At 48.8% G+C, this 15,183-nt stretch overlaps 1 protein-coding gene across 5 annotated transcripts in view; it reads left to right on the top strand.

The window, feature by feature from the left end:
• Adap2 (ArfGAP with dual PH domains 2) overlaps positions 1-13,833 on the top strand; it is a 31,776-nt gene extending 17,943 nt beyond the window's left edge. For 3 of the 5 annotated variants that reach the window (XM_006977504.4, XM_076542980.1, XM_015996287.3), the window contains exons 7-11: positions 3,702-3,785; positions 7,766-7,828; positions 9,657-9,734; positions 10,662-10,890; positions 12,090-13,833. In XM_006977504.4, coding sequence (XP_006977566.1) covers positions 3,702-3,785; positions 7,766-7,828; positions 9,657-9,734; positions 10,662-10,890; positions 12,090-12,124 — 489 coding nt within the window. In that variant the 3' untranslated portion in view covers positions 12,125-13,833. Of the gene's footprint in view, positions 1-3,701; positions 3,786-7,765; positions 7,829-9,656; positions 9,735-10,661; positions 10,891-12,041 lie in introns of all 5 variants that reach the window. The other 2 variants (XM_076542981.1, XM_042282482.2) reach the window with 2 other exon arrangements.
• Positions 13,834-15,183: the final 1,350 nt, after the last annotated feature.

Below are 15,183 nucleotides of genomic sequence, written 5' to 3' on the forward strand. Positions count from 1 at the left end.
TGGGATTAAAGACATGCGCCACTATGCCTGGCTAAAGCCTTGTTTAAAATTAGATTTCTTCCTTTTTATTTTATGTGTGAGTGTGATTCTGCTGGTGAGAGCCGATATCTAGAGCTAAATGAGTGGGCTTTCTAAGCGTGCCTCTCTCTGGGGAGGGGACTCTGGCCTGCTCTCTAGTGCCCACCTCTGTTTTCATTTGATTATTGATTGGTTTTGTTTGGTTAGGGTTTTTTTTTGTTGTTGTTGTTGTTTTGTTTTGAGAGTGTCTTACTAGGTAGCCCTTTATGGCTTGGGATTTGATGTGTAGACCAGGTGGAACCCATCTGAGTGCTGATGCACCACACACCTGGCTCTCACAGGGCTTCATGCACCACCGGTGTGAAAGTGTTTCACAGCGGGGAGGGGCAGTAGAAGCATTAGTGGCTTGCAGTTACTATTTTATAATTTTCTAGTTACTTGCTCAGGATTGTAGCAGATGTTCAAGGCAATCGCTTTTTTTTTTTTAACTTTTTTTTCTTTCTTTCTTTCTTTTTGGTTTTTCAAGACAGGGTTTCTCTGTGTAGCTCTAGATGTCCTGGAACTCATTCTGTAGACCATACTGGCCTTGAACTCACAGAGATCCCCCTGCCTGTGCCTCCCTAGTGCGGGGATTAAAGGCGTGTGCCACCACGGCCTTCCTTGTTTTCTTTTTTCGGTGCTGGGAACTTGACCCTGTGTATACTGGGTACCTTTTTGCTGGGGTGGCCCCCTTTACCTAATGCCTAAGACCCAAGAACTTTTGTGTTTCGTCTTTTATTTTTTTCTTTCTTTTTTTGCAGGAGGAGTCATGATTTGCTATGTAGCCCAGCTGGTCTTGAACTTGGAGCAATCCTCCTGCTTCAGCCTTCCTCCTGCCGAGATTATAGACATAGCCCAACACAACCTGCCAAGAAAGCCCTTAATCACCAGTGCAGGAGAGCTCAGTAGTCCAGGGGACTAGGCCCCTGGCTGGCCTGAGGGTGGAGAAGAACTTGTTGCATCCTGTTGAAACTGTAGTCAAATGATTTTCTCAGTCACCAAGTGCCTCCAAGGCCTGCACCGCAGCTATCTGAGCAAGTCCTTCAGCCTCCTCATCCCAAAGTCCTGGAAGAGAGCGTATCTGATAAGTCCAGCCCAGCCTCTGTGTTGGTCCAGCTGCTGTAGCTAAGACAGGGTGGGGATTGCAGGTGTAGGGGTTGAGGATCAGGCTGGCAGTTCTCAGAGGACGAAAGCTTGGGCAGGAGCCGAATGCTAACATCTAAACCAACCTATGGAATGGCTGCACTGTCGTAGCTAAGAGAGGGAGAGGTCAGGAGAGAGGGGGAGCAGGAGGTGGTGGGACCGTGGGCAGTGAGGGGGTGGCATGCAGGAGAGTTGCAATGGAGAACCTGGGACATGTTACAGTCCATGCACCAGGGGTTGTCAAGTATTTTTATATTTTATATATTTGTATATATAAATATATATGTATTTTATATGTAAAATATATTTGTTCATATTTTTACATTTTATATATTTGTATATATAAATATATATGTATTTTTAAATGTAAAATACATTTGTTCATGTTTTTACATTTTTATATATCTTTGTATTCTATATTTTAAGTTATAGTTCTTGGTTGATAATAGCTCTTAGGTCCCTATGCAAGGTATAGTGACTGTCTCAGGTCAGAGGAGACCTCAGGTTTAGAATACCTGGAGACATCACAATCTAAAATAACACATTTGCACTGTGTTCCTGGCACCATCTTACTCTGTGTTTCATTTTGTGTGTTATTTTATGTGTACAGGTATTTTGCCTGTGTGTATTATCTCTATGCCATGTGCATGCACTGACTGTGGAGGTCAGAAGAGACCATCAGATCCCCTGGAAGTAGACTTACAGATGGTTGTGAGCGGCCATGTGAGTGCTGGGAATCAAACCCAGGTCCTTCGCAAGAACAGACAGTGCTCTCAACCACAGAGCCATCTCTCCAACCCCTTGCTCTGTCTTGAAGCTACCAATTGTCTCAGCATAAGTTTTCTTCTTGCTTGTTTGTTTGAGACAGAGTTTCACTATATAGCTCTGGCTATCCTGGAACTCACTATGTAGACCAGGCTGGCTTCAAATACATATAGATTTACCTACCTCTGCCTGCTGAGTGCTGGGATTAAAGGTGTATACCACCATGCCCAGCCTTGGTATAAAATTTCTTTAGGAAAGAGAGAGAGAGAGAAGCAGGGTGTGTGTGTGTGTGTGTGTGTGTGTGTGTGTCTGTGTGTGTGTCTGTGTGTGTGTCTCTGTGTCGCACGCCTTTAATCCCTGCACTCGGGAGGCAGAGGCAGGTGGATCTTTGTGAGTTTGAGGCCAGCCTGGGCTACAGAGTGAGTTCCAGGAAAGGCACAAAGCAACACAGAAAAACCCTATGTCCAAAAAGAAAAAAAAGAAAGAAAGAAAGAAAGAAAGAAAAAAGAGAGAGACAGAGACAGAGAGGGGGGCAGGGGGGAAGGAAAGATGAGTGTGGTAACACACATTTATAATTCTGGTACTTGGGCGGTAGAAGTAGGAGGATCACAACAAGGTTCAAGTGTGAGCTGCATGGCAAGACCCTGTATCAAAAATAACAACCAAATACAAAGGTGTGGTAGTGCACACCTGCAATCCCAGGACATGGGAGGAAGAAGCAGGAGGATCAACAGGTCAAGGCTAGCCTCTGCTACTTAGCTGTTTGAAGAGGCCAGCCTGGGCTACACGAGACTGTACTTCGAAAAACAAAAAAGCAAACAAACAAAAAAAGTAAAAAAGGCTCTGGAGATACAGATCAGTTGCAGCGGGCTTCCCTGGATACTGTATAAAGGGGCAGCGCAGGGAGGCTGGAGAGACGGCTCAGCAGTTAAAGAGCACTTGCTGTTCCTCCAGAGGACCTGGGTTCTGTTTTCATTATGCACATGGTGGCTCGCAGCTGCTTATAGCTCCAGTTACAGGGGATCCAAGACTCTCCTCTGTCCTCTGCAGGCAACAACACACTTGGGGGCACATGCATACATATAGGCACTCACACGTGCACATAAAATGAAAGCATGGGGACAGGATGAAGAAAAGAGGAAGATGTCTGACTAGAGAGCAGCTGAGAAGGCCTTGGAACATCTCCAGGCGAGATGATGTTGCTCCACGATGATGAAGGATGTAGTCTCTCACTGTGACAACATAAAAGTCCATCCAGTTGTGGCCTGGGCGCATGCCAGGTCCTGAGCATCTCTGATGGAAGAGTGTCTCTACATGCAGCCCCCACCCGTACCCCAAAAAGTGTGTGTCCCACCAGCCCACAGCATCGCAGGACCTGAGAGTCCGAGGGTGAAGGGATGTGGTCTCAGGTCCACTTCACACCCATGAGTCTCCTAACAGGAATCCAGGTGATTCTCACAAGCTTTAGGAAGTGTACTAAACCATTTTGTGCAGCTCACACGGGTCTCTTTCCGTGCCTGGGAGGTCTTCCTGTCTGTGACTTCCGACTAGCTCAGGGCAGTCCCCTGGGCTCTGACATCACCCTATCCGGATGTCCCTAAATGTGACTGTGTGATGTGTGTATTTGCTGATTGCAGGTGCGTGTGCTGTAACCCTGCTACCTCCAGCCCCGCCAGCAGGGTCCTCCCACATCCACCCATCTCACCACCGTGTGTACTTTGAATTTTCCCTGGCAGGAGATAGTGGATTGGTTCAATGCTCTCCGTGCAGCCCGCCTGCAATACCTAAAACTGGCCTTTCCTGATCTCCCAGAGTCTGAGGTGAGCTAAATGTGGGCTTGGCTTCTGAGTCCCCCCTCCCCTCCCCTTTTCTCTTCCTGTCTCCTGATAACTCTAAGATACTCAGGGGCTAGACTAGGTTTATGGCAGGTAAAGCCAGGAAGATTGGAGGGTAACAAGTCTCTGCAGGGTCCAGGATCTCAGCCTTCGAACATCTTTGTGACCTCTCCTGCTAAAATAGGCAAATGTGCCCTACATACTGCATGCAAAGTGCTTTTGACCCATTTTATCTCATAACTCTTCCTATACAGTAATTACGTAGAACAGGCAATCGGGCTGGGTGATTATTTCTGTTGAGTAATGGAATGAGCCGTTCCCTGGGGATCACCGCTGTGTGCTGTGGTGCCCTGTCCCTGGGAAGAAGTTGGGTTCCTCCTCATTACAGGAGTGGATCTGCCTGTGGTGGTAAAGGTAACAGTAAGCTGAGAACTGCATTTTGATCGTCCCCAGACATCTGGGACCTCCATCTATTTCTCGAAGACTTGTCTGGGGAAGCTGGAATGGCATGGGCCAGAGGATGATGTTTTAAGTCAAGAAGCCTAGGCCCTCATGAATGCTCTGTCACTGACATGCTATGTGGACCCTTACAGATCATGGGCCTTCCTGAGCATGTTTCCATATTAGAAAAACAGTGGTTGGTCCAGGTCTCCTTCAGGGTCCCTCTACCTATGAGGTTCTGTAATTGAAGATGTAGATTTGCTTTTGTTTTATTTGTTTTTTTATTTTGTTTTTTGAGACAAAGTCTCTATATGTATCCCTGACTGTTCTGGAATTCACTCTGTAGACCAGGCTAGCTTGGAACTCACAGAGATCTATCTGCCTCTGCCTCCTGAGTGCTGGGATCAAGGGTGTTCGCCACCACGCCAGCCTTGAGGACTTTTAAGCTTCCTGTTAAAAGGAATTTTTTTTAGTGATAGGGACAGAGGGACCATGCTGATACTTGGGTCTGTCTTGCTTTCTTTTTGACAGAATCTTTTATAACTGAGGCTGGCCTAGAACTCACTATGTAACTGAGGATGGTCTTGAACTCCTCACCTTCCTCCCTCCACCTCCAAATATTGATATTATAGGCCCAGTCACCACACACTGAAATCCTGAACTTTCTTTTTCGTGAGTTTTTTTTTCTTTCTTTCCATTTTTTGTTTTAAGTTTTTGACATAAATTTATTTATTCTGTGTGTACACTAAGCCATCTTCCTGGGGTCTCGTGTATGTGTGTGTGTGTGTGTGTGTGTGTGTGTGTGTGTGTGTGTGTGTGTGTATGTATACACATACGCATGGGGAGGTTAGACATCAGCCTCATGTGCCATTCCTTAGCTGCTGCCCACCTTTATTTTCTTGAGGCAGTCTCTCTCATTGGCTTGGGCTCTCCCATTAGGCTGGCCGGCCAGAGAGCCCCAAAGATCCTCCTGTCTGTGTCTCTCCAGTGCTGAGATTACCACACTCACGACCATGCTCGGTTTTTCATGTGGGTACTGCTGCCCAAATGCTGTCCTTGGAGCACATGGCAAGCATTTTGACCGCGGGACCATCTCCTCAGCCTGATCCTGGAGTTTCTTAGCCTCATCTGTCAGACTTTCGGTGAAAGCCTAAACGTTCCTCAATTCCCAGGGCTTACAGGGAGCTGGATGTCTGGGATAGGGCCGACTTCAGGCTCAGTGATGTGCCCATTTAGAAGTTCCCTAGGCACAGTTCCAGCAAGGCGAGGGGTCAGGGCCCGAAGCTGAAGTCGCTGTGCTTAGTCAGCACCCAGAGCTGGTTGCGGCTGGCTCAGTGAAAGTCCAGAGTGCTGACTGCTGACCCAGGAGAGGGGAGGGTATGGAGCAGGTGCTCAGCCTTAGTTCACCTGGCCTGACTTCCTGTGTTTGCGAACCTGTGTGGAGGACGTTAGCCTTTGACCAGTGTCCTCCAGGTCCCCTCGTCTCCTACCGGCCCTGCCTGCCCCTCTCTCTTGTCTTCCCTATGTTTAGGTGTGGTGCCCAGGCTTAAGAATTTGGTGCTGGGGACCCAGGAAGTATTTGCCGAGTTGTAATGCTTTCATCTGAAATGTGGTGTGGCTCAATAGTCCAGCGCGGGCCTCGTTTGTCTCAGACCTTGAGTCTCATTCTCAGCACGAGGAGAAAGAAGCTAGGCTGGGTGGCCTATCATCCCATCATCCCTTTGGAGGCTGAGGTGGGAGGATTGCAGAAAGCTTGAGGCCAGCCTGGGCTACACAGAAAACATGTCAAGGGTGGAGGAAGGAAGGGAAGGAGGGATGGAGAAGGGGAATGAAGGAAGCAAACACCCTGGAGTCAGAGCCTAGGGTGCTGCCCAGCACATGACATCCCCCCTGAGCTCAGTGTGCCCATCTGTCATGTCACCATGGCCTGATGCCACCTGCCAGACCATCATGAAAACGGAGGGAGCCAGTGTCTGGAGTACAGGAAAGGCTACTGAAGGAGAACTCCGGCAGGTGTCTTCCTTGTTTCTCTTGTTCCCCTAGGCCTAGACTAGCCCTGTGCTGGCTCAAACTCAGAATACGGGACCCTGGGGGTCCTAGTTTCTCCAAACAGAATGAATCCTATAGAATATGTTGAGGAGAAATGGAGTAGCCTAGTGTAGATTTTCATTTTGGGCCTCAACCTCTCTCTCTCTCTCGTTCCCTGTCATGATTCCCCATATCCCACCTCAGCTTTGCCCCTGTAACTCCAGAGACCCTGCTGTTGGTCTTAGAAATCTAGGCTGCCATTTGAAGCCCTGGATTTGTCCAGTCCCCCTCTCCCCACTTCCTGGAAGCATAAGAAGTCGTGGTCAGTTTCTGGAAGCTTCTCTGAGCATAGGAAAGCAGGTTGTGAGGGCTGTTGGAGGTCACGGTAGGAAATGGACCTCCAGAGACAGAACCTTTACCAAGGTAACAGCTGGTTGAGGGCAGAGTGGTGCTAAGATTCTGGTCTCCTTCATTTATTTATTTATTTATTTATTTATTTATTTATTTATTTATTTTATTATTTATCCAGAGCTGAGGACTGAGCGGTCTCCTTTATTTATTTATTTATTTATTTATTTATTTATTTATTTATCCAGAGCTGAGGACTGAACCCAGGGCCTTGTGCTTGCTAGGCAAGCGCTCTACCACTGAGCTAAATCCCCAACCCCAGATTCTGGTCTCCTAACACCCAGTCCAGAGTTTTCTCTTTTTGTCCACCCTGCTGTTTCCTCTTCATGGCCTGTGTCAGATTCTGTGAGCAGGTCTCAGCTGGCATGGGGAGGAGTCGGGTGCAGGGGCTCTGCCATCTTAACGGGGGGGGGGGGGGGGATAGCATAGTGTGATGGTGCACAGGCCTGCTGCCTGTCAGCCCCGAGTGCGAATCCCACCTCTTCATGCTATCAGCCATGTGACTCCAGCCAAGTCTCTGCTCCTATCTCTGGGGCCCGGTTTCGTTGTGAGTAAGGTGAGGCTGATAAAATCTACTGCCCAGGGTGGTCGGGAGTTGTACCCAGAGCCTGCCACAGCAACAAGTGGGTTTCTCCCCCTCTCCCTCCTCTTCTTCTTTTTGGCTTTTTGAGATAAGGCTTCACTAGGTAGCCCTAGCTATCTTGGAATTTACTCCGTAGACCTGGCTGGCCTCAAAAACAGAGATCTGCCTGCCTCTCTGCCTCCCAAGTACTGGGATTAAAGGCATGCGCCACCACGCCTGTTGACAAGTGGCTCTTTGGACAGCCTTGCCTGAATCTGTAATCTGGGAGGAACGATGCACTTAAATCATGACTGGGCCATTCTGGAAAACTCTACAGACATATCGGGGCCCATTGACTGGCTTTGTTGAACTATTTGTATCATATCCAGCACACACTCCGAATACAACCCATCAAACATGAGCAGTACACTCCCTTCTCCATGCCCAACTTCTCCTTTGTCTTGGGGCCTCGTTCAGCCTGAAGCTTTGGGTGTGCAGAGGGAGTCAGCCTTGTCTCTCCCCGCAGCTCGTGCCGCTCATCACCAGGAACTACCTCAAACAAGGCTTCATGGAGAAGACTGGTCCAAAGGTACATTTTCTGGGTTGTTCAACACGGTCCGATCCCAGCCGCTCATGAAGCAGAAAAGCACGGGTGGGGGGTGGGGAAGGGCTGAAGAGAGAGAGAAAAGGAGGAATAGTAATATCTGTGAGTCTCTGTGTTGAAGGACCGAGCAGAGACCAGGAGCTGGCTGCTGTGGGACCCAGCATTGCTCTAGGGGGTTCTGCCTCTCCTGTACCACCCTGTCATCGACATCAGAGTCTTTCCTCTGATCACCATCAGGCTTTAGCGAACCCTGCCTGGGAAAGCGACACTGAGAAGGAATTCCCTAGAGAGAGAGCTGGGAGCGGATGTTTCTGAATCCACAGAGTCCACCAAGACAGTGTCAGGGAGACACAGGCTAGCCTGAAAAAACATGGCCATGTATCCTCTCTTCTCCCACTCAGCCTGGCTCTTCATGACTACGCCCACACCCCCTCACCAGGGCCTGTGCCTTCACACTCATCTAAGGAGGAAGAGGAGCTGCCCTGAGAGGAGGAGCCTGGGGTTTCCTGTAGACCAGACGAGGGTTACACAGACCCAGATTCTCAGGAGGCTGAGGCAGAAGAATGCGAGCTAGCCTGGCCTACATAACAAATTCAAAGTCAGCCTGCACTGAGCACCCCTCCCATCTCAAAATAAAAAAATGTAATAAGGTGGGGTCGGGTGTGGTGTGTAGCTGAGGTAAAGGGCTTGCCTAGCGTGCGTTAAGTGCAGGGGTTCAATGCAAAAAAAAAAAAAAACACAATTATAATGTGGTACAGGACAGTTGTTAGGAGGATCCTGAAAGGTGTTGGAGGACCGTGTGAAAGAAAGCCTCAGGAGCTGTGCAGTGGTGGCGCACGCCTTTAATCCCAGCACTCAGGAGGCAGGTGGATCTCTGAGTTCAAGGCCAGCCTGGTCTCCAAAGTGAGTTCCAGGACAGCCAGAGTACAAAAAAAAAAACCTGTCTCAGAAAGGAAGGAAGGAAGGAAGGAAGGAAGGAAGGAAGGAAGGAAGGAAGGAAGGAAGGAAGGAAGGAAGGAAGAAAGAAAGAAAGGAAGAAAGGAAGAAAGGAAGAAAGGAAGAAAGGAAGAAAGGAAGAAAGGAAGAAAGAAAGGAAGAAAACCTCGGGAGTTGGAAACGTGGTCAAATGGTGGTGTGCAGCCTCCTTCCCTCAGAAGCCAGACACAATCCCTGGTTCTTGCCTCAGGTCTCTCTCCTCCCTGACCTAGGTTACAGTTGAACCAAGGCCAGCACTTTCAACTTTGTGAGCAGAAGCCACTTCTGACTTTCCTGGCTTCCCTTTTTCTGAGACTTCTTTGTCCGCAGTCGGAGAAAGAGGGAAGTACCCCTTCCACTCCCGGGCAGCACCTGGCAGTGCCCAGCAAAGCTGACAGAGGGAGGAAGGGGGTGAGGGGCGGGCAGAGAGGGGCTGGGCGGAGCCTTCAGAGTCTGAGCAGGTGCTGGCTCATGGTGGGGTACTCTAATTCCAGCACTCCCGAGGTAGAAGCTGGGGAACCCCTGCAGGTTTCAGACCAGCCAGGACTACACAGGGAGACCCTGTCTCAAAACAAGCAAGCAAACCAACCAATAAACACCTCAGAGTCTGAGTAGGTGTTCAGACCTGTGGACCCTAGAACCAGTTTGGCGGGAGTCCCAGCCCTGCTGTGAGGGCCGTCCTCTGGGGAGGGGATGCGCTCCCTGAGCTGGCCCGGGGAGAAGCTATGGTGTCTGATTGCAGAAGCCAGGCTGGAGAACCAGCGTGATGACCTCTGAGCTGGCCCTGACCTTTGTGCCTGGCTTTGTCATGTCTGGTAAGAGGTTCCTCCTTTTGTAGCAGAGAGAACCCTTCAAGAAGAGATGGTTCGCCCTGGACGCCCTGGAGCGGAGGCTGCTGTATTATAAGAACCCCCTGGTAAGAGCCATTCCTGACACCTCCTTAGCATGTTCCCAGTCAGTCAGGGGGGCTAGTGTTGATCTCAGAGCATATGGAAAGACCCTCTCCCAGAATCCCAGGACAGGGGAACCTGTGACAGGAAAGCCGGTACCCCGCTTCTCCCCTGTGCCCCTGCTTCTCACTGAGCTCCACTCAGGATCCCCAGCACTGACAACTGTGGTTAAAGTCAGGTGCAACCAACCCCTCCTTTGTAACCAGGAGATCTAGAGTGGAGTGGTTAGGGCTGTGGGCTCAGGAACCAGTTTGGCTGGACTCTGGGCTCTGGGCTCTGGCCCGCCATGGTAGAGCCCTTCCCTGGGCTGGATATGCACTTAGCTCTCTATGCTGCATTTCCCTTCTTCCCAAAATATCGGCTTAGCATGAATGTCTGACTCAGAGGCGGCCGTGATGAAAATAGACGTTGCTAACATGTAAACCACTTGAGCTGGGTCTGGGGGTACCAGCCTGTAAGTAATCCCAGCGACTGGGGAGGCTGAGACAGTTGGATGGCAAATTCAAAGACTTCCAGGCCTTCGGAATAAATTCAAGGCCAATCTGTGTAACTTAGTGAGACCTTGTCTCAAAATTAAAGAGAGAGGGGAGGAGCCTAGGCTCAGGGGTAAAGGGTTGGCCTAGCATGTCTGAGAGTCTACAGTCAATCCCCAGTGCCCAAAACAAACAAACAAACAAACAAAGTACAGCCTTCGAGTTCCCAATGCCGGGTGTATTCTCTATATGTTAGTGATTCCACTGTGTGCAATATAGATTTTAATGTTTCAAATTCGAAGTCCCTTCTGGCAATGACATGCACATCTCTTTACCAAGCTTGACCTTGGGACTGGCAGGGTTGCGAGGGCCCCTCGGCCCCAGGACAGCCTCTGAGGACCACATGCCTTCCATTTTCAGGATGCTTTTGAGCAGGGCCAGGTTTTTCTGGGAAGCCAGGAGCAGGGATATGAAGTGTGCGAGGACTTGCCCAAGGGTATCCGAGGGAACCGCTGGAAGGCCGGACTCACTGTCATCACTCCGGAGCGGAAGTTCATCTTCACCTGCCCCAGCGAGAAGGAACAGCAGGAATGGCTGGAGAGCCTGCGGGATGTCCTGTCCAGTCCCCTGTCACCCCTCAACCTCCTCAGTGAGAAGTGGTGGGGATGGGTGGGCTTGCTTGGGAGTTCTTTGGGGTGAGGACAGAAAAGGGTTCTTTGACTGTGGTCCCGGAAGGGCCTGACTCAGCGTTTTGAGCTGCCCTTACACTTCCTGCCAGAGAAAAGCACACGCATTGCACATTATTGCCAGAAAGTTCCCTCTGCACAAGTTCCTCTATGCAGTTGTCCCCACAAGCTTCAGGAGGAGTCTGGTCTAGCAGCACTGTACCCACCCAGCTGCTCAGACTCCCCACACCTTTGGCCCTTTTCTCATAAGACAATGCTGCCCTGGTATCCTTAGCTCACCCTGCCAGGCTCCTGCTGGGATTCTGGGATCCTCCCCACCCCCAGGTAGGCTATTTTTAGTGTTCTCCCTTTCCTCACCCCTCTCCCTTGTCTGTCTCCCTCCCCTGCTCCTCCTCTTCACCCCAGTGTCACAAGGAGACTGTTCCCATCTGTAGCCAGCCCTGTGAAAAGCAGATGTGCTGAGTTAAGGAGGAAGCATCTGGGCCAGGGCTGAGCTTCTGGGGCAGAAAGGAAAAGCTCTATGTTTGGGAAAGTACAGACTGAACAGGTGACCCCGACAGCCCCTGGGGGAAGCCAATGTGCCTTCCTAGACTCGCCAGTATAAATGCAACTGTCTCAGCCTGGCGTGGGAGCTATCACCTTTAATCCCAGCACTTCGGAGGCAGAGGCAGGTAGAACTTTGTGAGGTAGAAACCAGCCTGGTCTACAGAGTGATTTCCAGGACAGCTGGGGCTACACAGTGAGACCCTGTCAAAAAAACAAAAACCAAAAACCAAAGCCAACTAAAACCCTACCCCACAACTGTCTACACTGTCCAGTTCCCAAAGCCCAAGACTCAGGAGATCATTGATGACGCGTTTCGGTTGCTGCTCTCTGTTCTCTGTGCACCAGAACTTCTGTGTCTCCGTCCTGCTTTCCTCTCCCCTTTTACCTATGTGTCTGTCTCCTGGCCATCTCCTTCGGTCTGTTTTTTTTTTTTTTTTTTTTTTTTTTTTTGTTTTGTTTTTTTTTTTCCATTTTACTCTCATTTAAAGTGTCCTTTTGCTTTCAGCGCTGTTCTGGCTCCCTCTGTCACCTCACGCACGTCCCCTTGGCTATTCCTTTCTTCCAGCAGGACGGCACTAGCATGGCCACCCTCCCCAGCCCCTTGTTTCCCTTACAGCGGCACCAGCAGAGAGTGGCTGTGGCCTCAGGTGACCCGTCTCCGTCTCCGAAGAGCTGGCTGGCCACTGAGCCCCTGGAATCCTGGAGAAGTGTTCGCCTCTGCCCTGGTTGTCCAGAAGGAAGCCCCGAGGCCAGCAGCTGCCCCTGTCAGTGAACTCTGTCAAGACCAAGGGTGTGGTTTATCTTCTGGCTCCCAGGATCCTTCCAGCAAACATGTCCTAGCCGCGGGGAGCTGGTACGAGGAAGAATTTAGCTCTCCAAGCTTAGAAGTCTTGAAGGCTTTCTCATATCTGCACCGAGAGACGGGTGCGGGGATGCATGCCTGTCTAGAGGCAGGAGTGTCTTGAGTTCAGTGCCAGCCTAGACCATACAGGGAGTTCAAGTCCAGTCTGAGTTATATAGCAAGACCTTGTCTCAAAAAAGCAAAAACAAAAACAAGCAAACAAACAGCAATAAAAGCTACAGAGAGGAGGTGGAGACATTGTAATAAAAAAAAGGACCCTCAGCATCAAGATTGTACAAATAGAAAAAAATGTAAAAGTTTAATCTGAACCTAACTATGCAGAAATAATCATTCAAATATTACTTACATGTTACTATACAACTATCCTGGACTCTTCAAATATCAATATTAAAAGATAAAATTGGCTGGACATGGTGATGCACGCCTTTAGGCCTATGCAACTCAGCAGGCAGAGGAAGGTGGATCTCTGTGCGTTCAAGGGCAGCCTGGTCTACATATCAAGTTCCAGGACAGCCAGGGCTATATAGAGAGAATTTGTTTAAAAAAAACTGAGGTGAGGGGGAGACACAGACAGACAGACCAAAGACAGGGGAAGTGGTACTATAATTTTAGCATCAGGGAAGTGGAGGCAGGAAGGTCAGAGGTTCTGCTGTTATGCATAAAGAGCTCAAGGCTAACCTGGGCACATGAGACCCTGATTCAAAGAAGAGCAAACAAAAACCAAAAACCAATAGCAAGTCATGGCAACCAAATGCAGTTTGGGATTCTTGACTGGAACCTGGATTTTAAAAAGGGGCTGGAGGTCTGGAGAGATGGCTCAGCAGTTGGGAGCACTGATTGTTTTTCCAGAGGACCTGAGTTCAAATCTCAGCACCCACATGGTAGCTCACAACTATCTGTAATTCCAAGATCTGACACCCTCACACAGACAAACATGCAGACATAAAAATAAATAAAAAAGAGAAGCTTTGGGGCTGGAGAGATGGCTCAGCAGTTAAAGCACTGGCTGGTCTTCCAGAGGACCTGGGTTTAATTTCCAGCAACCACATGTTAACTCACAACTGTAATTCCAGTTCCAGGGGATCTGACACCCTCACACCAATACACATAAAATAATTAAAAAAAAAAAAAAAAAAAGAAGCCACTGTAAAGGACATAATTGATTTTGGAAAAATTAGGACCTGAATGCATATTAGCTAACAGTATTGTAAAATTGTGACAAGATGTGTTGTATAGAGTGTTCCTGTTCTTAGGGGACACATGCTGAAGTAAACTCTAAATGATGACTGTGGCCAATTTTTATATGGTTCAGCTAAAAAAAAATCAGTATATGTAGACATGTACACAAATAGAATGCACACCTGTGCATATCTATATCTCTATACACAGAGCACACCACTGATGAATCTAGATGAAATGTAGATGGGCATTTATTTTCCTACCTGTGAACATTTTATATAGATTTGAGTTTTCATATTAAAAAGTTGATAAACACCCAGTCTTCACTCCTCAAAGACAACGGTTTTCCTTCAAGAATCCAAGAATCCAATATCCCTGGAGCCCACGGGGCATGGTGGGTACATCTGCAGACTCAAGTACTCAGGGGGTTTGTCAGGACCACTTAAACCAGAGAGTATGAGAACACCCCAGGCCACCTTGCCAGATACTGTCTCCGTGTTCCTGGGAGGGGCTGGAGGCAAAGCTCAGTGGGAGAATGTGTGCTTGTGTTTGCCAGGAACAGAGGTGACCAAAGGGAGGTACTGGGGTAAAAGTATTTACCAAACCAGAACAGATAGAAAAAATATTAAGTAAAATGCTGCAAGAGATAGAGACTTGGAGACATCTCAGAGAGCACTCCCCTGCTCCCACGGAAAGGGCGTTCCTGCATAACAATTAAGGGGAGTTACTCATCTCCTGCGCTGGTTGTTGTATGGATATCTATGTTCATATAAGTGACATCTCTCCATCTTGCTAGCTATTACATTTCCAGCGCCCGTTGGTCTTCTTGAGACTGGCTCTTCCTGGGCCATTAGAGCTAAGCTCTGAATGTCTGTATGAGGAATCGCAAGTCATTGGGGCCAGGCTCCACACAGTCAGGGTCTGGTTGTTAAAGTGGGGGAATTTTTCCTTGTAGTTTTAGGCTTCCCGCCCTCCCCCACTAGGCTTAGCATACTTCAATCATTAGCACTTAAATAAAATAATAGTTTTTAATTTTTTTCCCAAGAGGGCTGCAGAGACAGCTCCGTGTTTAAGAGCATTTGCCCACAGAGGACTCTAGCTTGTAGCACCCACACGGAGGTTCACAATGCTAGCTCCAGTTCCACGTGATCCAGCGCCCTCTTCTGGCCTCCACGGGCACTGCATGCACAAGTTACCTTTACATACACGTGGATCAAACATACACATACAGCAAAACTAAATCTTTAAAATAAGTTTTTTACTTTTGGTTGTTCGAGACAGGGCTTCTCTGTGTAGCCCTGGCTATTCTGGAACTCGCCCTGTAGACCAGGCTGCCCCCACATTCACAGAGATCCCTCCTGCCTCTGCTTCCCGAGTGCTGGAATTAAAGAAGTTTGCCATCACCACCTGGCAAAAAATAAAAAATTTTAAAAGGAAGAAAATAGGGTAGGTTTTCTGGTTACCACTGCCAAGCTTAATTTTTTTTTTTTTTTTTGATACAGGGTTTCTCTGTGTAGCCTTGGCTGTCCTTGTTAATATTCTGATCCCTCCCCTTGGCATCACTGCATCTGCCCAGCATGCCAGCATGTTTCCTTGCACGCACGGGATGCCCTCGGGTCCATTCCCCCACCCCCTCCCCGCATATAACAGTAAATCATAATAGTCCTGG

Source organism: Peromyscus maniculatus, chromosome 8, assembly GCF_049852395.1.
Source record: "Peromyscus maniculatus bairdii isolate BWxNUB_F1_BW_parent chromosome 8, HU_Pman_BW_mat_3.1, whole genome shotgun sequence".
Classification (NCBI taxonomy): Eukaryota; Metazoa; Chordata; class Mammalia; order Rodentia; family Cricetidae; genus Peromyscus; species Peromyscus maniculatus.